Below are 15,127 nucleotides of genomic sequence, written 5' to 3'. Positions count from 1 at the left end.
GGGGGGGGGGGGGGGGGGGGGGGGGGGGGGGGGGGGGGGGGGGGGGGGGGGGGGTGGGGGGGGGGGGGGGGGGGGGGGGGGGGGGGGGGGGGGGGGGGGGGGGGGGGGGGGGGGGGGGGGGGGGGGGGGGGAGGTCTAACGCTAAAAAAGAAAAAGGACCAACTGGCGCGCCAACGAGTGCATGTGGCATGGTCTGTGCACACCACGTACACAACTGCGTCTCTCCTTTCCCTTTTCTCTCTCCTGACTTCTTGCAGGAGAACAAATCATGAAAAAATCACATCTCACATTTTTTTCCTTTTCTCTCTCCTGACTTCTTGCAGGAGAACAAACCATGAAAAAAAATCACATCTCACATTTTTTAGCGAGGTCTTTCTCTGTCCACCCACGTTCGTTGGCTCAGGGGAATCGAACCCGGGTTCTCCCAAAATTCTTCTCCACAAAATGAGTTCACTTGCCACTTGAACTACCCCATTGAGTTAAATCACATCTCACATTAGTAAAAAATCAACACGCTTATTTTTATTGTTCCAAAAATCATAAAAGACCTCCTATTAAAAATGTTTATAACTTTTTAATACAATAATTATATTCCACCCATTCTAGTACCAATTTTGGTACTAGATATACTCCGTACTGTCTTTCCTATTTTTGTTAGTTTCACGCCCGGAGTTAACGTCCACGTCATCGTAACAGCGTACGATGGCAGTCATACATAATCTGTTGTGGATCCCACGTGACACATGTCAGCAGGTAAATCATTCCTACTACTCCCCTACCCCACCATCACAACGAAACCCTTTCCATATCAAAATATCGCCGCGGAAATCTCGGAATTGCAATTCAGTTACCTGAGTTGAGTATAATTCTCGCCCGTTTCTTCTCCCATCTTCTTCTTCTTATCCCATTCATAAATGCTAATACAAAAACCCTAGCATTTCTTCCAGAAACCCTAAATCCTGCAACGACTGCCGGGGAGGATTCACGACTCTCATCGGCGGCAGCTGAAGCAGGGCAGCTCGGCGTCATCGGCGGCCGGAATGGACAACGACGGAACCAAGGATGAACGATTGTCTAAAAGAGCGAAACCATACAAGCCGCGCAAAGAATCCGCCGCAGGTGAAGACCGTAAGCAGGTGCTCTCGCCGGCGGCTATACCGGTGTGGCCTGAGAGGTAATATTCGATTGCCGAATTTCTGGCTTTCGCTCTAAATTTTTCATCAAAAGTAGTACTCCCGTATCATATTGTCTGTAGTTCTTTTGGTGTATTCAACTAATTCTTTGTGTTGTAATGCCTTCCTGGTGTTAGTTTGTATGCGATTTAAAAAAAAATCGGGGCGATGGATGGAATATGAATATTCTGATGTAATTTACTACTTATGTAATTGGCTGTATAGATGTGAATCTCTTTCTTCAAAGGTTCCATCTCCATTTTTGCTGAATGTGTGAATATAAGATGATACAGTAATTCATTAACATTTGGTAGAGTGAATTTCATTGATTTTGAAATTTTTGTGCTTTGAGATAACTAGTGGTTGTCAAAAATGGTGAATGTAGTAACAAACAGAAAATAAAATTTGACAAACATTGTATTACATTGGTTACTATTCATTCTGTCTTAATAATTCGTTACTTCAGTTGTGTCTCAGCACTAAAATTTAGTTCTTCAATTAAGGTGTCAGTTATCAGTTTTACACATTGTTAAATTTGGGAGAAAAGTAGCACTTTTATTGTTATATTATTTGAGCTGTATCCAGAAATCAATTCAATCTGAGAAAAATAATAATAAAACAGATAATACCAATTAAGGTTGCATAATAAAAAGTATTGCTCATTAACCTGGCAGAATGGCATGGTTGTGTGGAATACCAGAAAGATGCTAAACTAAAAGGTATTTATTCATGATTAACCTTTATTGTTACAGTTCAATCATCAAAAAGTTGTTGAATATTGTGCTGCTGATATGCCATAGGTAAAAAACTGTGATTCTTACTACATAAATAGACAACATTCTTAGTGACAGGTAGCTTAGGTTGAGATTACATTATCAGTCTTAACAATTTCCATCTTGATGCATCATATGTTGCACATCCCAAAATTTCTATCATTAGGTATCTATAGAAACAGTAAACAGTTCTTCAACCATTAAAAAACGGGGAAGACTTAAGGCATCCCTAATTGAAAGAGGACCCTTTTGGAAGACAACACCAGTGCACTTGTTTTATTGTAAAAATAACCACACATCTCAGTTTTGAAGTAGTTACTTTAAACATTGCTATAGATAAAATATATATTGTACGTTTTGATTTAGATTGGTTTTATCTTTATTCATCATCCTTAAACTATTAAATAAAAGGTAGAGGATGATAATTCAGGGAAGTATTAAATACGGATGCTGCCATGGATAATCAAGGGGAGCAGCACCTTCAAAAATCTCTATTTGCTTCACGAACTTCCCCAAACTGCTTGTTTCAATTGTTCAAGCACCTCACAGATGAACAAAAAGAGGTGGTACAGGAGATTGGCTTTGGTGGGCTGCTTCATCTTTCCACTGACCGACTTGCTTCATCACTGTCTTGTTGGCTTGCGAACAGCTATGAGGTAGCTGATCAAACATTATACGTGGATTTAAGTCGTGGAAAGAAGATAGAAATCAATTCATATGATGTTCATCTCACTCTTGGCTTGCCGTGCTCAGATAATGAGGTTGTTGAAGCAGGAAACAGTGACGATTCTGATGAATCTTACAAGAATTTATTGGATAGATGGCGTGAAAGTTGGAACATACAATGTGGCTCACCCACAGCAGCAGCAATGCTCAAAGCTATGCAGGGTGACAAGTCACATGGTGAAGAGTTCAGGAGGAACTTTGTGATACTCACTGTGTCCACACTGTTGGCATCAACACAAACCAGATATGTGAATTTTAAAATTTTGAAATCACTTATTAATGTTGAACAAATAAAAGAACTTGACTGGTCGGGTTATACGATCAAGAAGCTCAACCTGGCAATGGATTCATGGAAGGCAAAGACGGACTCTTTTTTCACTGGTTCAATGCTGTTCTTACAGGTGAAATAAAGTAGAAGTTAAATATCTAACTGAGATTTAATATTTTGATTTACAGTAACATCTTTTATCTAATGTCTGTTAGATGCTTTACCTAGACCGTGTGATTACTGCACAAGGGAGGATAGTTCCAAGGGACTTCCCTACACTAAAAGGGTGGACATCTGATTGCATATGTCAACGACTGGACTGGGAAGTCAAGCATGGAGGTTTTGGAAAGGGACGTGTTGAAATGCCTTATGGACACGAGTTTTCTAAATCTCCCAACGTAGCTCTCCCAACTCAACAAATCGAAGATGATAGTGTACCCATAGGGGAGGAACCAGATTATGAGGTAAACCACTTGTTTATATGACTGCTTAGTTCTCATTTTCTGAACAATGACTATTCATTTGAAGTATATGTATTAACAATTCAACTATTTCAAATGCACAGAGGGATTTGAAAGAGCTGGGTAAGTGCTGTGCAACCGTGGCAGTGGCCATCATAAACTTAAAAAGAAATATCACACAAGTGTCTGAAAAATACCCAGACTCGGCACAAGTAAACCGGATTAAGGCAATGGCTACTACAATTTTTATGGGTAACAGCTCTTTAACCCAAAAGATTAACCAGCTTACGGCCATGGCTACTACACTTGTGGATAAAACTTCTGGTACCAAACAGTTTGAGGTCAGTCAGATTGTCACTCAAGAGTCGAGATGAATGTTCCTTTGCGTAAATGGATTGATTGTTCATTATAGAAACAGAATGGTAGTCAATATTTTGTAGGAAATGCTTCTTACCTCTCTTGAATTTTCCCTCTTAATGTGGCTGGCTTCCATCCATTGGGTGTCCATGAATTGATGGTCACCACCAATTAAAAAGAGAATTTAGTAACCAATTAGATAATGTCACATTAATAGGGATGGGATGGATTAGAGGGGAAAATATGAGGGGTATCTAGCTTTACTTTATTCTGTGTTTGTACCGTTAGACTGAAAATATGATCTTCAATTGTCATACAAAATAAGTGTATTTAGCATTCATTATACTTTTGGAGTTATTTTTAATATGTCAATATCTGTTCAAGAATTGTGAAACTTTTCAATAATTTGAGAATTAAGACTTAGAGACTATTTGTTTAAAGTGAAGAGATGTAAATTAATTCCATTAATAGAACTTTGATGTCTCCAATAAATATCTTTAGACGAGTCTACAACAAAATTTAAAATATAGAACTATACATAACTATTTGAATAAATAAGAAACTACTGGATCAAGTTACAAGGAATGAAAATTTTTATTATAATCTTTTATCATCTAATGTAATGTATAATTCGAATATAAGATTGGCCAATTTTCGGTAACTAATGAATACAAATGGTAAAGCGTGAGTTTCTGTCCCTGTAACTTTATCCGAGGACCAATTTTCCCCATCTATGGAGAAATGGCAAATGACAGGAGGTCTTGCAGCAGATGCAATTGTCTTCTTTTTTTTTTTTCTTCTTGAAGTATCTTTCCCCTCCTAAAGACTTTACTTGAAAGGGACCCTATATATCAATGTGAATAAGGTCGAAGCTAGTATTGCTCAATAGGAATGGTGAGCAATTCTGTTTTGCAAAATGACATATATCACAGGCTGATTTCTTTGTACAGGAGACAGAAATATCATTAAGAAGATGTATTTTATTCAAGGGAAAGTGCCCCAAACCCTGATGCCACAACTCAACACTAACACTCCCGGTGGTGTACTGATAAGATAAAGTCATCCTTCTTCCTTAGCAAAACCAATCGTCCTCCCAAAACTGCTCCGAAATAGACACTACCCAAATGCAAACATCACTGTATAAGACGAATCCTGGAGCAACTAGCTAACAGACACAATATTAAACTTAAAAGATGGGATGTGCAATACATTTTGTAGCCACAAGTCATCATCCATAGCGAACTGTTTCATTAGCTTGAAACGAAAGATACAGAATGCATATATACAAATGAGAGAAGCGGGAAACAATGGTTGTAACAAACAATATTGGGAAAATACAATAAAGCCCTTAAGGCTCTTCTTCTTCATCAGCCAAGGCGCTTATCTCTCCAATACAATCTCCTCTTGAATTTGGCCATCTGCATCAACACACAACGAAGTTCAGTAAAATTGATGAATAGTTTTTGTCAGATGACAAGGAAACCCCGTAACCCTTTCGAGTGTAGGTAAACTCCGCCTTGTGACCCTAGCCAGCAAAGGACCACAAGGAAGTAAACCAGCCTACGTTATTCATAGCTGAGCGGCTCAAATCAAGGGGAAATGATTCGAACTTGTTGTAGTTACAAGTGTGAATGTCTTGTCATCTTAGCTACACCTGAAGACTTTTTAATAGCAGGAGAAATGAAAAACTGGAGAATTGAAGTATACATAGCAAGCCAGTGCCAAAGATCTTGTGGTCAAGCGACATAGCTGTGGCCCTCCCAAGTAAGAGGTCACAGCTTCGATCCCTAGTGGGGGGCATTGGCTCTTTGTGCTTCAGTAGGTTGAGAAAAGTATGTATGAACAGATACTACATTGTAATAGAGTCAAAAAAAAAAAAAAAACATAGCCAACCAGCCAAAAGTCCTCTGCTTTACCACTTGAGCTACCCCGACTAATCTCACCCTAGTATCCATAACTATAAAAGTATAAATAAATTCGATAAATTTTTACCAGGAAGTGCAGCGCCCAAGTTTGCCTGTACATCGGCATCAGAGTTGAATTTCTACAGGACAAATACATATATAAATGAATAAACAGACAGTGTTTATGGTAATAAATATACTAAGCAATGAGATTGTGATTGGAGAAAGAGAATATAAATGAATAAACAGACAGTGTTTATGGTAATAAATATACTAAGCAATGAGATTGTGATTGGAGAAAGAGAAGATGTAAATCAAAGCAGAAAGGGTACCCGAAGAACATGAATGATTTCGAAGGAAAGAAATCTATCCTTAAGTTGTTTTGCCTGCCCACACAGGACTGAAAGGTTTTGGCTTTTAACCTTCCAATGGCCCTGAATCTATTTCACAAATTACAAAAATTTAAAAAAAAAAAGAAAAAAAAAGAGAGCAGAATAAATACATAAAATGTAAAGAAATAATAACCTGCATACAAACGAGTTTGGAGTCACCCTGAACACGAATGCTAGTAAATCCTTTGCTAAGTGCATACTTTAACCCCAAAATAATGCCTCGATATTCAGCTGCATTACATGTTGCAATGCCCAAACCCTCACGAAGCCGACAGGTCTGTACAGGTAAACGGGAGAAGTTCGAAATATTAAAAACGAAGCAGAAGGAGTGAAAGGGACAAACCCCTCAATGAATTTAACAATTACCAAACTTCCATCATCAGCTCGGACCACAGCTCCTGCCCCCGCTTGTCCGGTTCCTTTAGAAGCACCGTCAAATTCAAGAGTACAAGAGCGCTGCTAAGGATAACAGAACGAAATCAGGTTCAATTGCAGCCCACTATTAAAGTAGACCCAAAAAAGATTGAAATTCTCGCTAATTTCAACCTCTCGATAAGTACAAATACATCTTTACCGGTTAATCAGTATACAGAAAGCTTTTTTTTTTTTTTTTTTAAATGCAATTAGCATCATAATAGCCACTCACACCTAATGATAGCACTTGATCACTGTCATGTTCTAACTTGGCATGCTTTCTTAGAGAATCATCTGGCAGAACTGTTGATCCAACAACATCCTGCAAATAAACATGCCGATAAACAAACCAATTGTCTAAATTTTAAGGAACCTTCCAAGATGCTAAAACATTCATCAAGAATGTCAAATTTTCCTAGAAAAAAAAAAAGTAAATTTAAAACACAGACACACATGTAAAATTGCTTCACCTGGAATGGGCATAGCAACAGAGAGCCAAAAAGATCTTCAGTTAGATCTTGGGCTCTGATAGTATAAAGAGCATTTTTAAGCCCACGAGAGATAAGGTAGTCTTCTGTGTCCTTAGGCATGGCATAGCCTTTATACACACTAACGGGAGGATCACATATCTGCCAATGGGAGGAAATAGGTAAAAAAAATCATCAAAATGCTAGTTATTGTATATATAAAAAAAAAAAAGTAAAAATGAAATTCAAACAATAAATATCCAAGTTATCACCTGTACAAAGCATGTGTAAGCGATGGAATCTCGAATGAAAAGATAGGGTGGCAAACATGTAACTAATGCAAGAAAAAGTGTCAAATAGGCCACTGAACTTCTTGTTTTTGTGCAATTAGGTCATTGAACTTAGAAAGTGAACTATCAAACAAGCAAAATATGTGCAATTGAGACATTTTTCCAATTTTTCCTAGTAAAATCCAATCATATTGCTTACATGGTATGTACTAAGAGTTGCATTTTCTAACATACTAGTTGGGAGTAAAGATTGAAATGTTTTTAACTCAAATTGCATTACAAGAAATCAGAAAAATGTCGATCACATTCTCCCCAAGGTTGAAAAGAGAAATTGGATTACTCACCGAGGATCCAACTTGAGACTGGCAATCACTCAAACGTCTGTAGATACCAACAAGATCTCCTTTTCTAACAACGAAGAAAGCATTTATCTCGTCGTCCTCCGTTATCAGTGCAGGAGTGGAAGCCATATCATGGTCGGACTTTTGTGACCAAGAACAATTCCTACTCGACTTTTTAGATGAATACGACCTAACGTAAACTCTTTCCAAAAATGAGTTTAAATAAACTCTTCTAATCCCGGCTTGACTGAAGCTCACCTTCCATGGAAGTACTGAAAATCTGCAAATTGAGTGGCTCCCAACAACACAGCTCGTCTTCGATACTATAGCAGCAGAACATGCTTGAAACAAGCTATTCATCACACCCGACTTTGCCACGCTCCCTGTTTCTATAGAAACGCAGAAGACAAAGGTGCATCACTATTCACTCAACACATATATGTAACTGTGTCCCTACTCCAAACTCACCTTATGTACATTGACGATATTCAATCACTACACTTTTTTTTCTTGTACCAACCCCTCCTTTGGTTCCATACATATTTCGCCCAACGCATTTGAGCCAACTTTTTCTATATACTTTAAACGTTATTCAAACTCGACTAGTTATCCATATCCACCCCGGTGTACACACCAAAGGACTCTCTTACTAACATTAAATCTGAACTTATCTTTTCAACTTACCAAATTGCAGACAACATATGAACCCAACCTTTTATGAATTTAATTTCTCTCTGAACAAAAATGTGTTTTCAAACCCAAAATATAAACAAAACAAAAACATCATTCAAAGCAAAGTTAATAATGTACTTCACCTTACAACTTCCAATTTACCATCATATAAATTTTTATTGAAGAAAAGCAAAAGAGCAGAAAATAACCATTTCCTTATATTTGCTTCTAAAATCTAAACTACCCAAAAAGACAAAAAGAGTTTAGAGTTAAAATTGACAAGTGGGTTTGGCGTAATTCTTGTTTTCTTCACCTAAAATGCAATCTTTACTGTCCCCATCCCTCTCCCAGGCAGTATATGTTTGCTGATTTAAAATTGAAAAAAGTAGCCAAACTTTGATGCCCAAAGAAGCAAACGTAGTAGGTTAATCTAAGGATGAGAACATAAAAAATAGGGAGAAAGAAAATGATGAGTAGCAAAATGGGTTACCATAAACGAACATACCGTTAGTTTCAGTTCCCTCCCTGTGTTTGAACTTTGAAGAGACTCCAGTCCGTTCGACACAGAAGATTTATTAGGCTATTTTTGAGTTGAGGGGTGAACCAGTAAGGCTTTAGAATTTCTTTCTTTTGTTTTAAATAAATTCCAGAGACAAAAAGATTATTACGGAATATCTGTTCATAATTACTTTTTTAATGGGCTCAAATCCAAAACATTTCATATGAGAGAGCAATGTCACTAGACTATTTTAAACTATACTAATAAATTATAAACCATGTTTTGTAATGTTTTCAAATTAAGCTAGTAACTTAAAATAATAGATTATAAGTATTTTAGGTAGCGTTTTAAAAATAAGTTAGTAACTTCTAAATTTTTTTTCCATCTTTGGCTATGTTTGACAAATCTAGCTGAAAGCAGAAAAGTAGCTGAAAATTGAAAAGCTATAAGCTCGAAGCTGAAATCTGAAGAGCTGTTAAGCTAGCTGTTATGCTTAAAAGTGTTTGGTAAAATTAGCTTTTTGATAAGCTGATAAATGTAAAAAGACTAAAAAAGACATCTTCATACAATTTAAATAATTTTAAATTTAATTTATATATTAAAATATAAAATAATGAAATCAATATATTTAAATAAAATATAAAGTAAGAACATATATTTGAAAATATATAAAGTAAAAAAAAATGTTTATAATTCATAAGATTAGTTCATACAAAAATTAATGTTCAAACGGAAATGTCAAACTGAAATTACAATCAAACATAATGAAAAGAAAATGTCAAAAGGGTTTTAATTGAGAGGGGTAAAGGATATCATTTATTTAAAATAATAATGATAAAGATGGAAAAAAGTTAAAAAGCTACTAGCTTATTTTTGAAAAGCTACCCCAAGTAACGTTTCAAAATAAGCTCTTATTTTAAGCTACTAGCTTATTTTGAGAACATTACCAAACAGAGCTTATAGCTTATTAGTAGCTTAAAATAAGCTATAAGCTCCTAAATAAGCTCTCCCAAACAGAGCCTTTATTATTATTATTTTAAATAAATGATATTTTTTACCATTCCAATTAAAATTCTTTTGACCTTTTCTCTTCTCCAATATTTTTATTCATCCTCTGCAACTCTTCACCTCCCAACAACTCATTCATCTTCATTTGAACATGTTTAATATCCCTCTTTGGTATGATTTTTCTTTATATTTTCTTTTCACTTTTTTTTTTTCATAAAGACATTGAACTTTATATTAGAATATATACAGACAATCATCTAGCTATTTTAGTGTTCAAGCTACTCAGAATCATGTGTCATAATGGCTAGCTTAGTCAATAAATTAACGTAGTATGATAAGAAGAAAATGAATAGAAGATGAAGAAGAGAAAAATGAAGAATTATGATTGGGATCACCGAAAAAGCAAATGAAATCATGATAAAGAAGGTAAAAGGACACACAGATCAAAAAAGAAGAAAATGAACAGAAAATGAAGAATTATGATTTATTTAGTTAACAATCCATTGTATTTATATGTAAAAAATGTGAAAATTATAAATTTATATGATTTTTTAAAAAGAAAGTGTAATGATTTGTAAATACTAATCTTAAACTTGATTTGTAAATACTATAGTTAGAACATATTCAGAGCACAGAAGTGATGGTTTTGGGTTTATGGCTTTCATTTGCATCAATTAATGATTCAGCTTTAGCTAACAACAGAAGTTATGGTTTTTGGGTTTATGATTTCCAATAGTGCGATTGCCTAGACCACCGATTATAGTGATTATTTAGGCAGCCGATCGGTGTCTAGGCGCAAATTTTACAACATTGGGCTTAATGCTTTCATATGATATCAGATGATAGGCGAACTCTTGATTTCTTGAACATATACATTGATTAGATTGGGTAAAAAACACCAATAAAAACCCAATTGCAGGAACTTTTTGCATATGTATTAACAACTATCAAGGGTGATCTTTTGAACTCTAGCTTAGCTAGCTACAATAATTCTGCTCTCAATCAAGAACATGTGAAAAAGCGTCCAATGCTGTTTCCAGTTTAGTATGATCTTGTGTGTTCTCTGGCATTGCATGTTTTTGATTTTCCTTTTAGCTATACATCCAACTACTCAAGAATATTCATCAGCTCCCTGCACCAGATTCAGAAATGCTCTGCAATGATGGACGCCATGATTTAGACCTCACCCCACCCTGGTTCGTTGCCCCACCCCTCTGCCTACGTTTTTCATGTCTCATGCCCTGAAATTATAATATATATTATTTAGTAATAAGTAAACTTGGATAAAATGATATGGAATTTATACATTGTAAATTTGTAATATTATCAACTGTATCGGTTAGGATCAAACCCTTATCATTTAAGCCAAAAACTATAGTTACAGCGGCCACACATTTTCGAGACACTGGGTGATAGACCTGTCTCAATACAACAATCCCTAAATACTGGTTGCTAGACTTGACCCTTTATGGGCTTCGGCCCAATAATCTCTCAGTCACCGGGTATTACACTTGACCCTTTACTGACTTTCGCTTAATAATCTCCCGTCACCCAGTGCTAGACTTGACTTTTACTGGCCTTTGCCCAATAGATCAATAAATGATTATTTAAGAAGCCAAAATTAATTTTAGGGTAGGTGTTAGCTAGCTAGGAAATAAGAATATTCTTACTTGATTGTTTTTCCTTTCTTCACTTTCAGCTTCTTCTTCTTCTACTTCTACTTCACAGCCTAAACTCTGTTTCTGTGAATCTGTCTTCATCTTTGCATACTTCTTAGCTTTCAGCACCTTCACCACCTCTGCAACATCAAAACAACCCAAAATATATAAATATAAATTCACACCCAAAACTTATTCCTACAAAAGAAAACCATATATATATATATATTAACCCTACTTCAAATTTGACCTAGATATAAAAATTACTCAATTGCCCTTTTTTTAAATTTTATTTTGTTAATTCTGAACGTTATTTAAGTAAGATCAATTGTTCAGATTTAAAACCGCATGAACACACTCAATAGCACGGTAACTGAATTATATATATATATATAAATATATGAACTAACCTTGAGTAGTAATTAGGCGATAAGCCCTGCCCAGAACCAGAGTATCAGTAGGCCGGAGAAGCTTGACACGGCTAAACCTGACGGTTTTTTCGTCGGAATTCTCATCGGCGGCGGCGATGGGCAGAGGTATTATGAGAGAAACGTAGTGCCCAGGGTTTGTTTTCATCACCTCACTCGCCATTATCGGCCAATACATCCTCTCCATCTTCCCACTAGGATGCTGAATAACCAGTGCCGCTGCATCCACAGCCTGACAATTTCCCATCTCTCTCCTCCCTCTCTCTCTCTATATCTATCTATATCTCTCTCTGGGTTTCTCTGTGAGACTGTGAAGAAGAAGCAGATGAAAGATAAGGATATGAATTGAAGAAGAAGAAGAAACAAAGTAAGAGTCTATTTCCCAAGTTGATAAGAGTGTTAGGAAAGCACAAAGGAGGGCACTCCCAGGCTTCCTTATATATATGTGTGTGAGTGTTATCAAATTTGTTAGCTTTTTTAAAGGTGTGATGTTTTTAATTTTTAAATATAAAATTTATAATAAAACAAATGCAATTTATCCGTAAATATTTAACGTCATCCGTCACGAGGCTTGCCGGCAGGGTACGTAAGTATATTGCTGAGGTCGCCACGTGTACGTGGGGATCTTGGTCGGAGGCTTCCTCGGCGGTCTCGAATTGGTCAACATTTTAACAATTAACACAAGGATTTTTATATAATTTTGTCAATCACAAAGTTAGGTGACCGGTAAAATTTATGATATTTAAAATTAACCGGGTTGATTCGTTGCCTAACTTAAAAGTCATGACTGGAAGTGACAGTGTGAGAATTTGAATCACACGGGAAACATGTATAGTAAAAAAGATTCAATAATGATAGAAGGTCTGGTTTGGATATCTTGTGCGCACATGAAGAATAGGACTTCGAATTTCACTGGAAACATGTATGGTAAAACGACCCAATGATGACAGAAGATCTAGATTGGATCTCTTGTGCGCATATGAAGATTAAGACTTGACCGGTGAACTAATTGCGCATAGGCTTAGAAGTTAAAATTAGTCCAGCGAAATTAAAATCACCTCAAGTTTTAAAAAATAATATTTACTGTCTTTGGTCTTCTTTGGATAATCATTTCACCAGAGATTCCACCTAAAAAAATTAAACTCGATAAGTTTTAACGGTAAATCCAAAAATTATGTGTTGCAGTTTATATATTATTTATTTTCAGTTAATAAATTATGTGTCTATTATAATTAACATATTATATATCAGCAGTTAACATATTATGTGCTTGTAGTTAATATATTATGTGTCTTCTATTTATTAACTGAGCTACAAGAGTATAATATGTTAACTGAATACACATAATTTAACTGTCATATTGGACCAAACTTCACAATGCAAGATAGACCCTGATGCATAGTACAATTTGCTGCACAAAGTGATAATTTTTTTTTTTCCAGTGGGCTAAAAGTGAAAAAATTTTCAAATCATGATAAAAATATTTATAATAAAACATGAAGTATAATTAATTAGATAAAATAGTTAGAATACATTGCATATCATCTCTACTAATATATGATATTTATAAATAATTTTTATTTTAATTCAATCAATTTTAAGTATTTCTAAATTAATTTGAATACAATGACATACAATTGAAATTTCTACACTACATTGACTAGATAATTCATAAAAAAATATAAAATTTTTTAAAATTATTTTTCATAATTAAATTATAAAACATATTTCATATCAATTAATTAATCAATTTAAATAATTATTATCACACATAACATATTATAAATCTCATAATTAATATAAAAATAAAAAATTGTTACCACAATGTAGTTACCAAGAATTGATCTCCAAATCTAACAAAATAACATGACTATTACCAACTAAACTACTCAAATGCTTAATATATATATATATATATATATATATATATATATATATATATATATACATATACATACACGTTTAGGTTCACATGCAGTCATGTTCTCCTGTGCAGTCGTGTGGATGTATTAGGATTATAGGATGAGATCAGATCAAACGGATGGAAATCAATGAAGAGAAGAAAAAGTGTGTGGGCAATTTTATAATTTTGTCGATCATGTATGTTTCAGCGGTGCATAAAGTGCAAGTGTATGGTGCGCTTATGAGAGGTATGTGGTACATTACGTGTTGTCCTAAGGTGCATCGCCAGATGGCTGAAAATCAATCAAAGCGAAAAATACACTACACACTAGCACGTAATGCACCCCGCTGATGGGTCTATTGAACTCATCGACGGGCATGATACACCCTTTGAGTGGTATAATACTAAGTGCACTACAAATCAATGTACCACGTATCATTCAAAAATGCACTACACAGAGCACTTATAAATACATGACACACTAGCATGTAATGGACCCGTTTGGCGGGGTTTGACACCCCATTGAGTGGTATAATATTAAATGCACAATAGATCAATGCACCACATATCACTCAAAAACACACCACAAAGCACTCAAAAATGCACCACACACTAGCACGTAACACATTCCACTGATGTGTCTATTGAACCCGTCGATGGGGTTTGACACCTCGTTGAGTGGTGCAATACTAAGTTCACTACAGACCAATTCACCATAGAGCACTTATAAATGCACCACAAACTATTACGTAATGCACCCCGTTGATGGGTCTATTGAACCCGTCGACGGGTTTGACACCCCTGTTGAGTGGCGCAATTCTAATTGCATTACAAATCAATGCACCACATATCACTAAAAAAATGCACCACAAAGCACATAAAAATGCACCACACACTAGCACGTAATGCACCGCCAAAATATACATGGTGCAAGAAATTATAAAATTACCACCGCATATTTTCTCTTCTTCATTGATTTTCATCCATTTGATCTCAGCTCATCCTACGGTTCTAATATATCCGCATGACCGCACAAGAGAGTAGTGCTGCACCAGAACATGGACCTATATATATAATATTAAATATATAGTTAAATAAGTCAGACATGTAGGCTTGAAGATTAGGTCTGGACTTATTTAACTAAATAGGCTTTAAAATAGACATAAGCTTGACTTTTTCATTAAATAACCTAGGCTAGCTAGGTGTCTTCAAAAAAAAAAAAAAAAAAAAAGCTAGGCTAGGTCTAAATTAGAATAGAAGAGGTTGGCATATTTTTATCCCTACATGGTGGTTACCGTTTTAAAAGCTAATTTTTTAAAAATAGTTTTAAATATTACAAATAAAAAAATTAAAAAAAAAAAAAAAAAAACCAACCTTCCCCTTGGTCTCCACCC

The 15,127-nt window shown here is 35.5% G+C and overlaps 3 protein-coding genes across 5 annotated transcripts; 1 reads left to right on the top strand and 2 right to left on the bottom strand.

Annotated features, from left to right (window-relative positions):
• Window positions 1-163: 163 nt before the first annotated feature.
• On the top strand, window positions 164-4,129 carry LOC116026715. Of its 2 annotated transcripts, XM_031268082.1 has the most exons (5): window positions 164-855; window positions 948-1,174; window positions 2,376-3,072; window positions 3,155-3,403; window positions 3,505-4,129. In XM_031268082.1, exons 2-5 carry the CDS (start codon window positions 1,041-1,043, stop codon window positions 3,772-3,774), a joined length of 1,350 nt encoding a protein of 449 aa, XP_031123942.1. In that variant the 5' UTR covers window positions 164-855; window positions 948-1,040; the 3' UTR covers window positions 3,775-4,129. The 2 variants fall into 2 exon arrangements, with proteins under 2 accessions (XP_031123942.1, XP_031123943.1); XM_031268083.1 differs by lacking the exon at window positions 164-855 and having other exon boundaries at window positions 1,042-1,174; window positions 2,357-3,072.
• An 838-nt stretch (window positions 4,130-4,967) lies between these two features.
• Window positions 4,968-8,849, bottom strand: LOC116027844. 2 transcript variants are annotated; one of them, XM_031269603.1, is made up of 9 exons: window positions 8,743-8,849; window positions 7,569-7,954; window positions 6,938-7,096; window positions 6,700-6,789; window positions 6,420-6,509; window positions 6,187-6,330; window positions 5,994-6,101; window positions 5,750-5,801; window positions 4,968-5,175 (listed from the first exon to the last, which is right to left on the bottom strand). In XM_031269603.1, exons 2-9 carry the CDS (start codon window positions 7,923-7,925, stop codon window positions 5,138-5,140), a joined length of 1,038 nt encoding a protein of 345 aa, XP_031125463.1. In that variant the 5' UTR covers window positions 7,926-7,954; window positions 8,743-8,849; the 3' UTR covers window positions 4,968-5,137. The 2 variants fall into 2 exon arrangements, with proteins under 2 accessions (XP_031125463.1, XP_031125464.1); XM_031269604.1 differs by lacking the exon at window positions 8,743-8,849 and adding an exon at window positions 8,034-8,088.
• Window positions 8,850-10,574: 1,725 nt separating this feature from the next.
• LOC116026775 lies at window positions 10,575-12,258 on the bottom strand. Its single transcript, XM_031268165.1, has 3 exons — window positions 11,813-12,258; window positions 11,415-11,542; window positions 10,575-10,985 (listed from the first exon to the last, which is right to left on the bottom strand). The coding sequence occupies exons 1-3, from the start codon at window positions 12,075-12,077 to the stop codon at window positions 10,869-10,871; spliced, it is 510 nt and encodes a 169-aa protein (XP_031124025.1). The 5' UTR covers window positions 12,078-12,258; the 3' UTR covers window positions 10,575-10,868.
• Between the last annotated feature and the right edge of the window lie 2,869 nt (window positions 12,259-15,127).

Source organism: Ipomoea triloba, chromosome 8 (genome assembly GCF_003576645.1).
Source record: "Ipomoea triloba cultivar NCNSP0323 chromosome 8, ASM357664v1".
Classification (NCBI taxonomy): Eukaryota; Viridiplantae; Streptophyta; class Magnoliopsida; order Solanales; family Convolvulaceae; genus Ipomoea; species Ipomoea triloba.
This window is presented reverse-complemented; position numbering and strand designations above follow the sequence as displayed.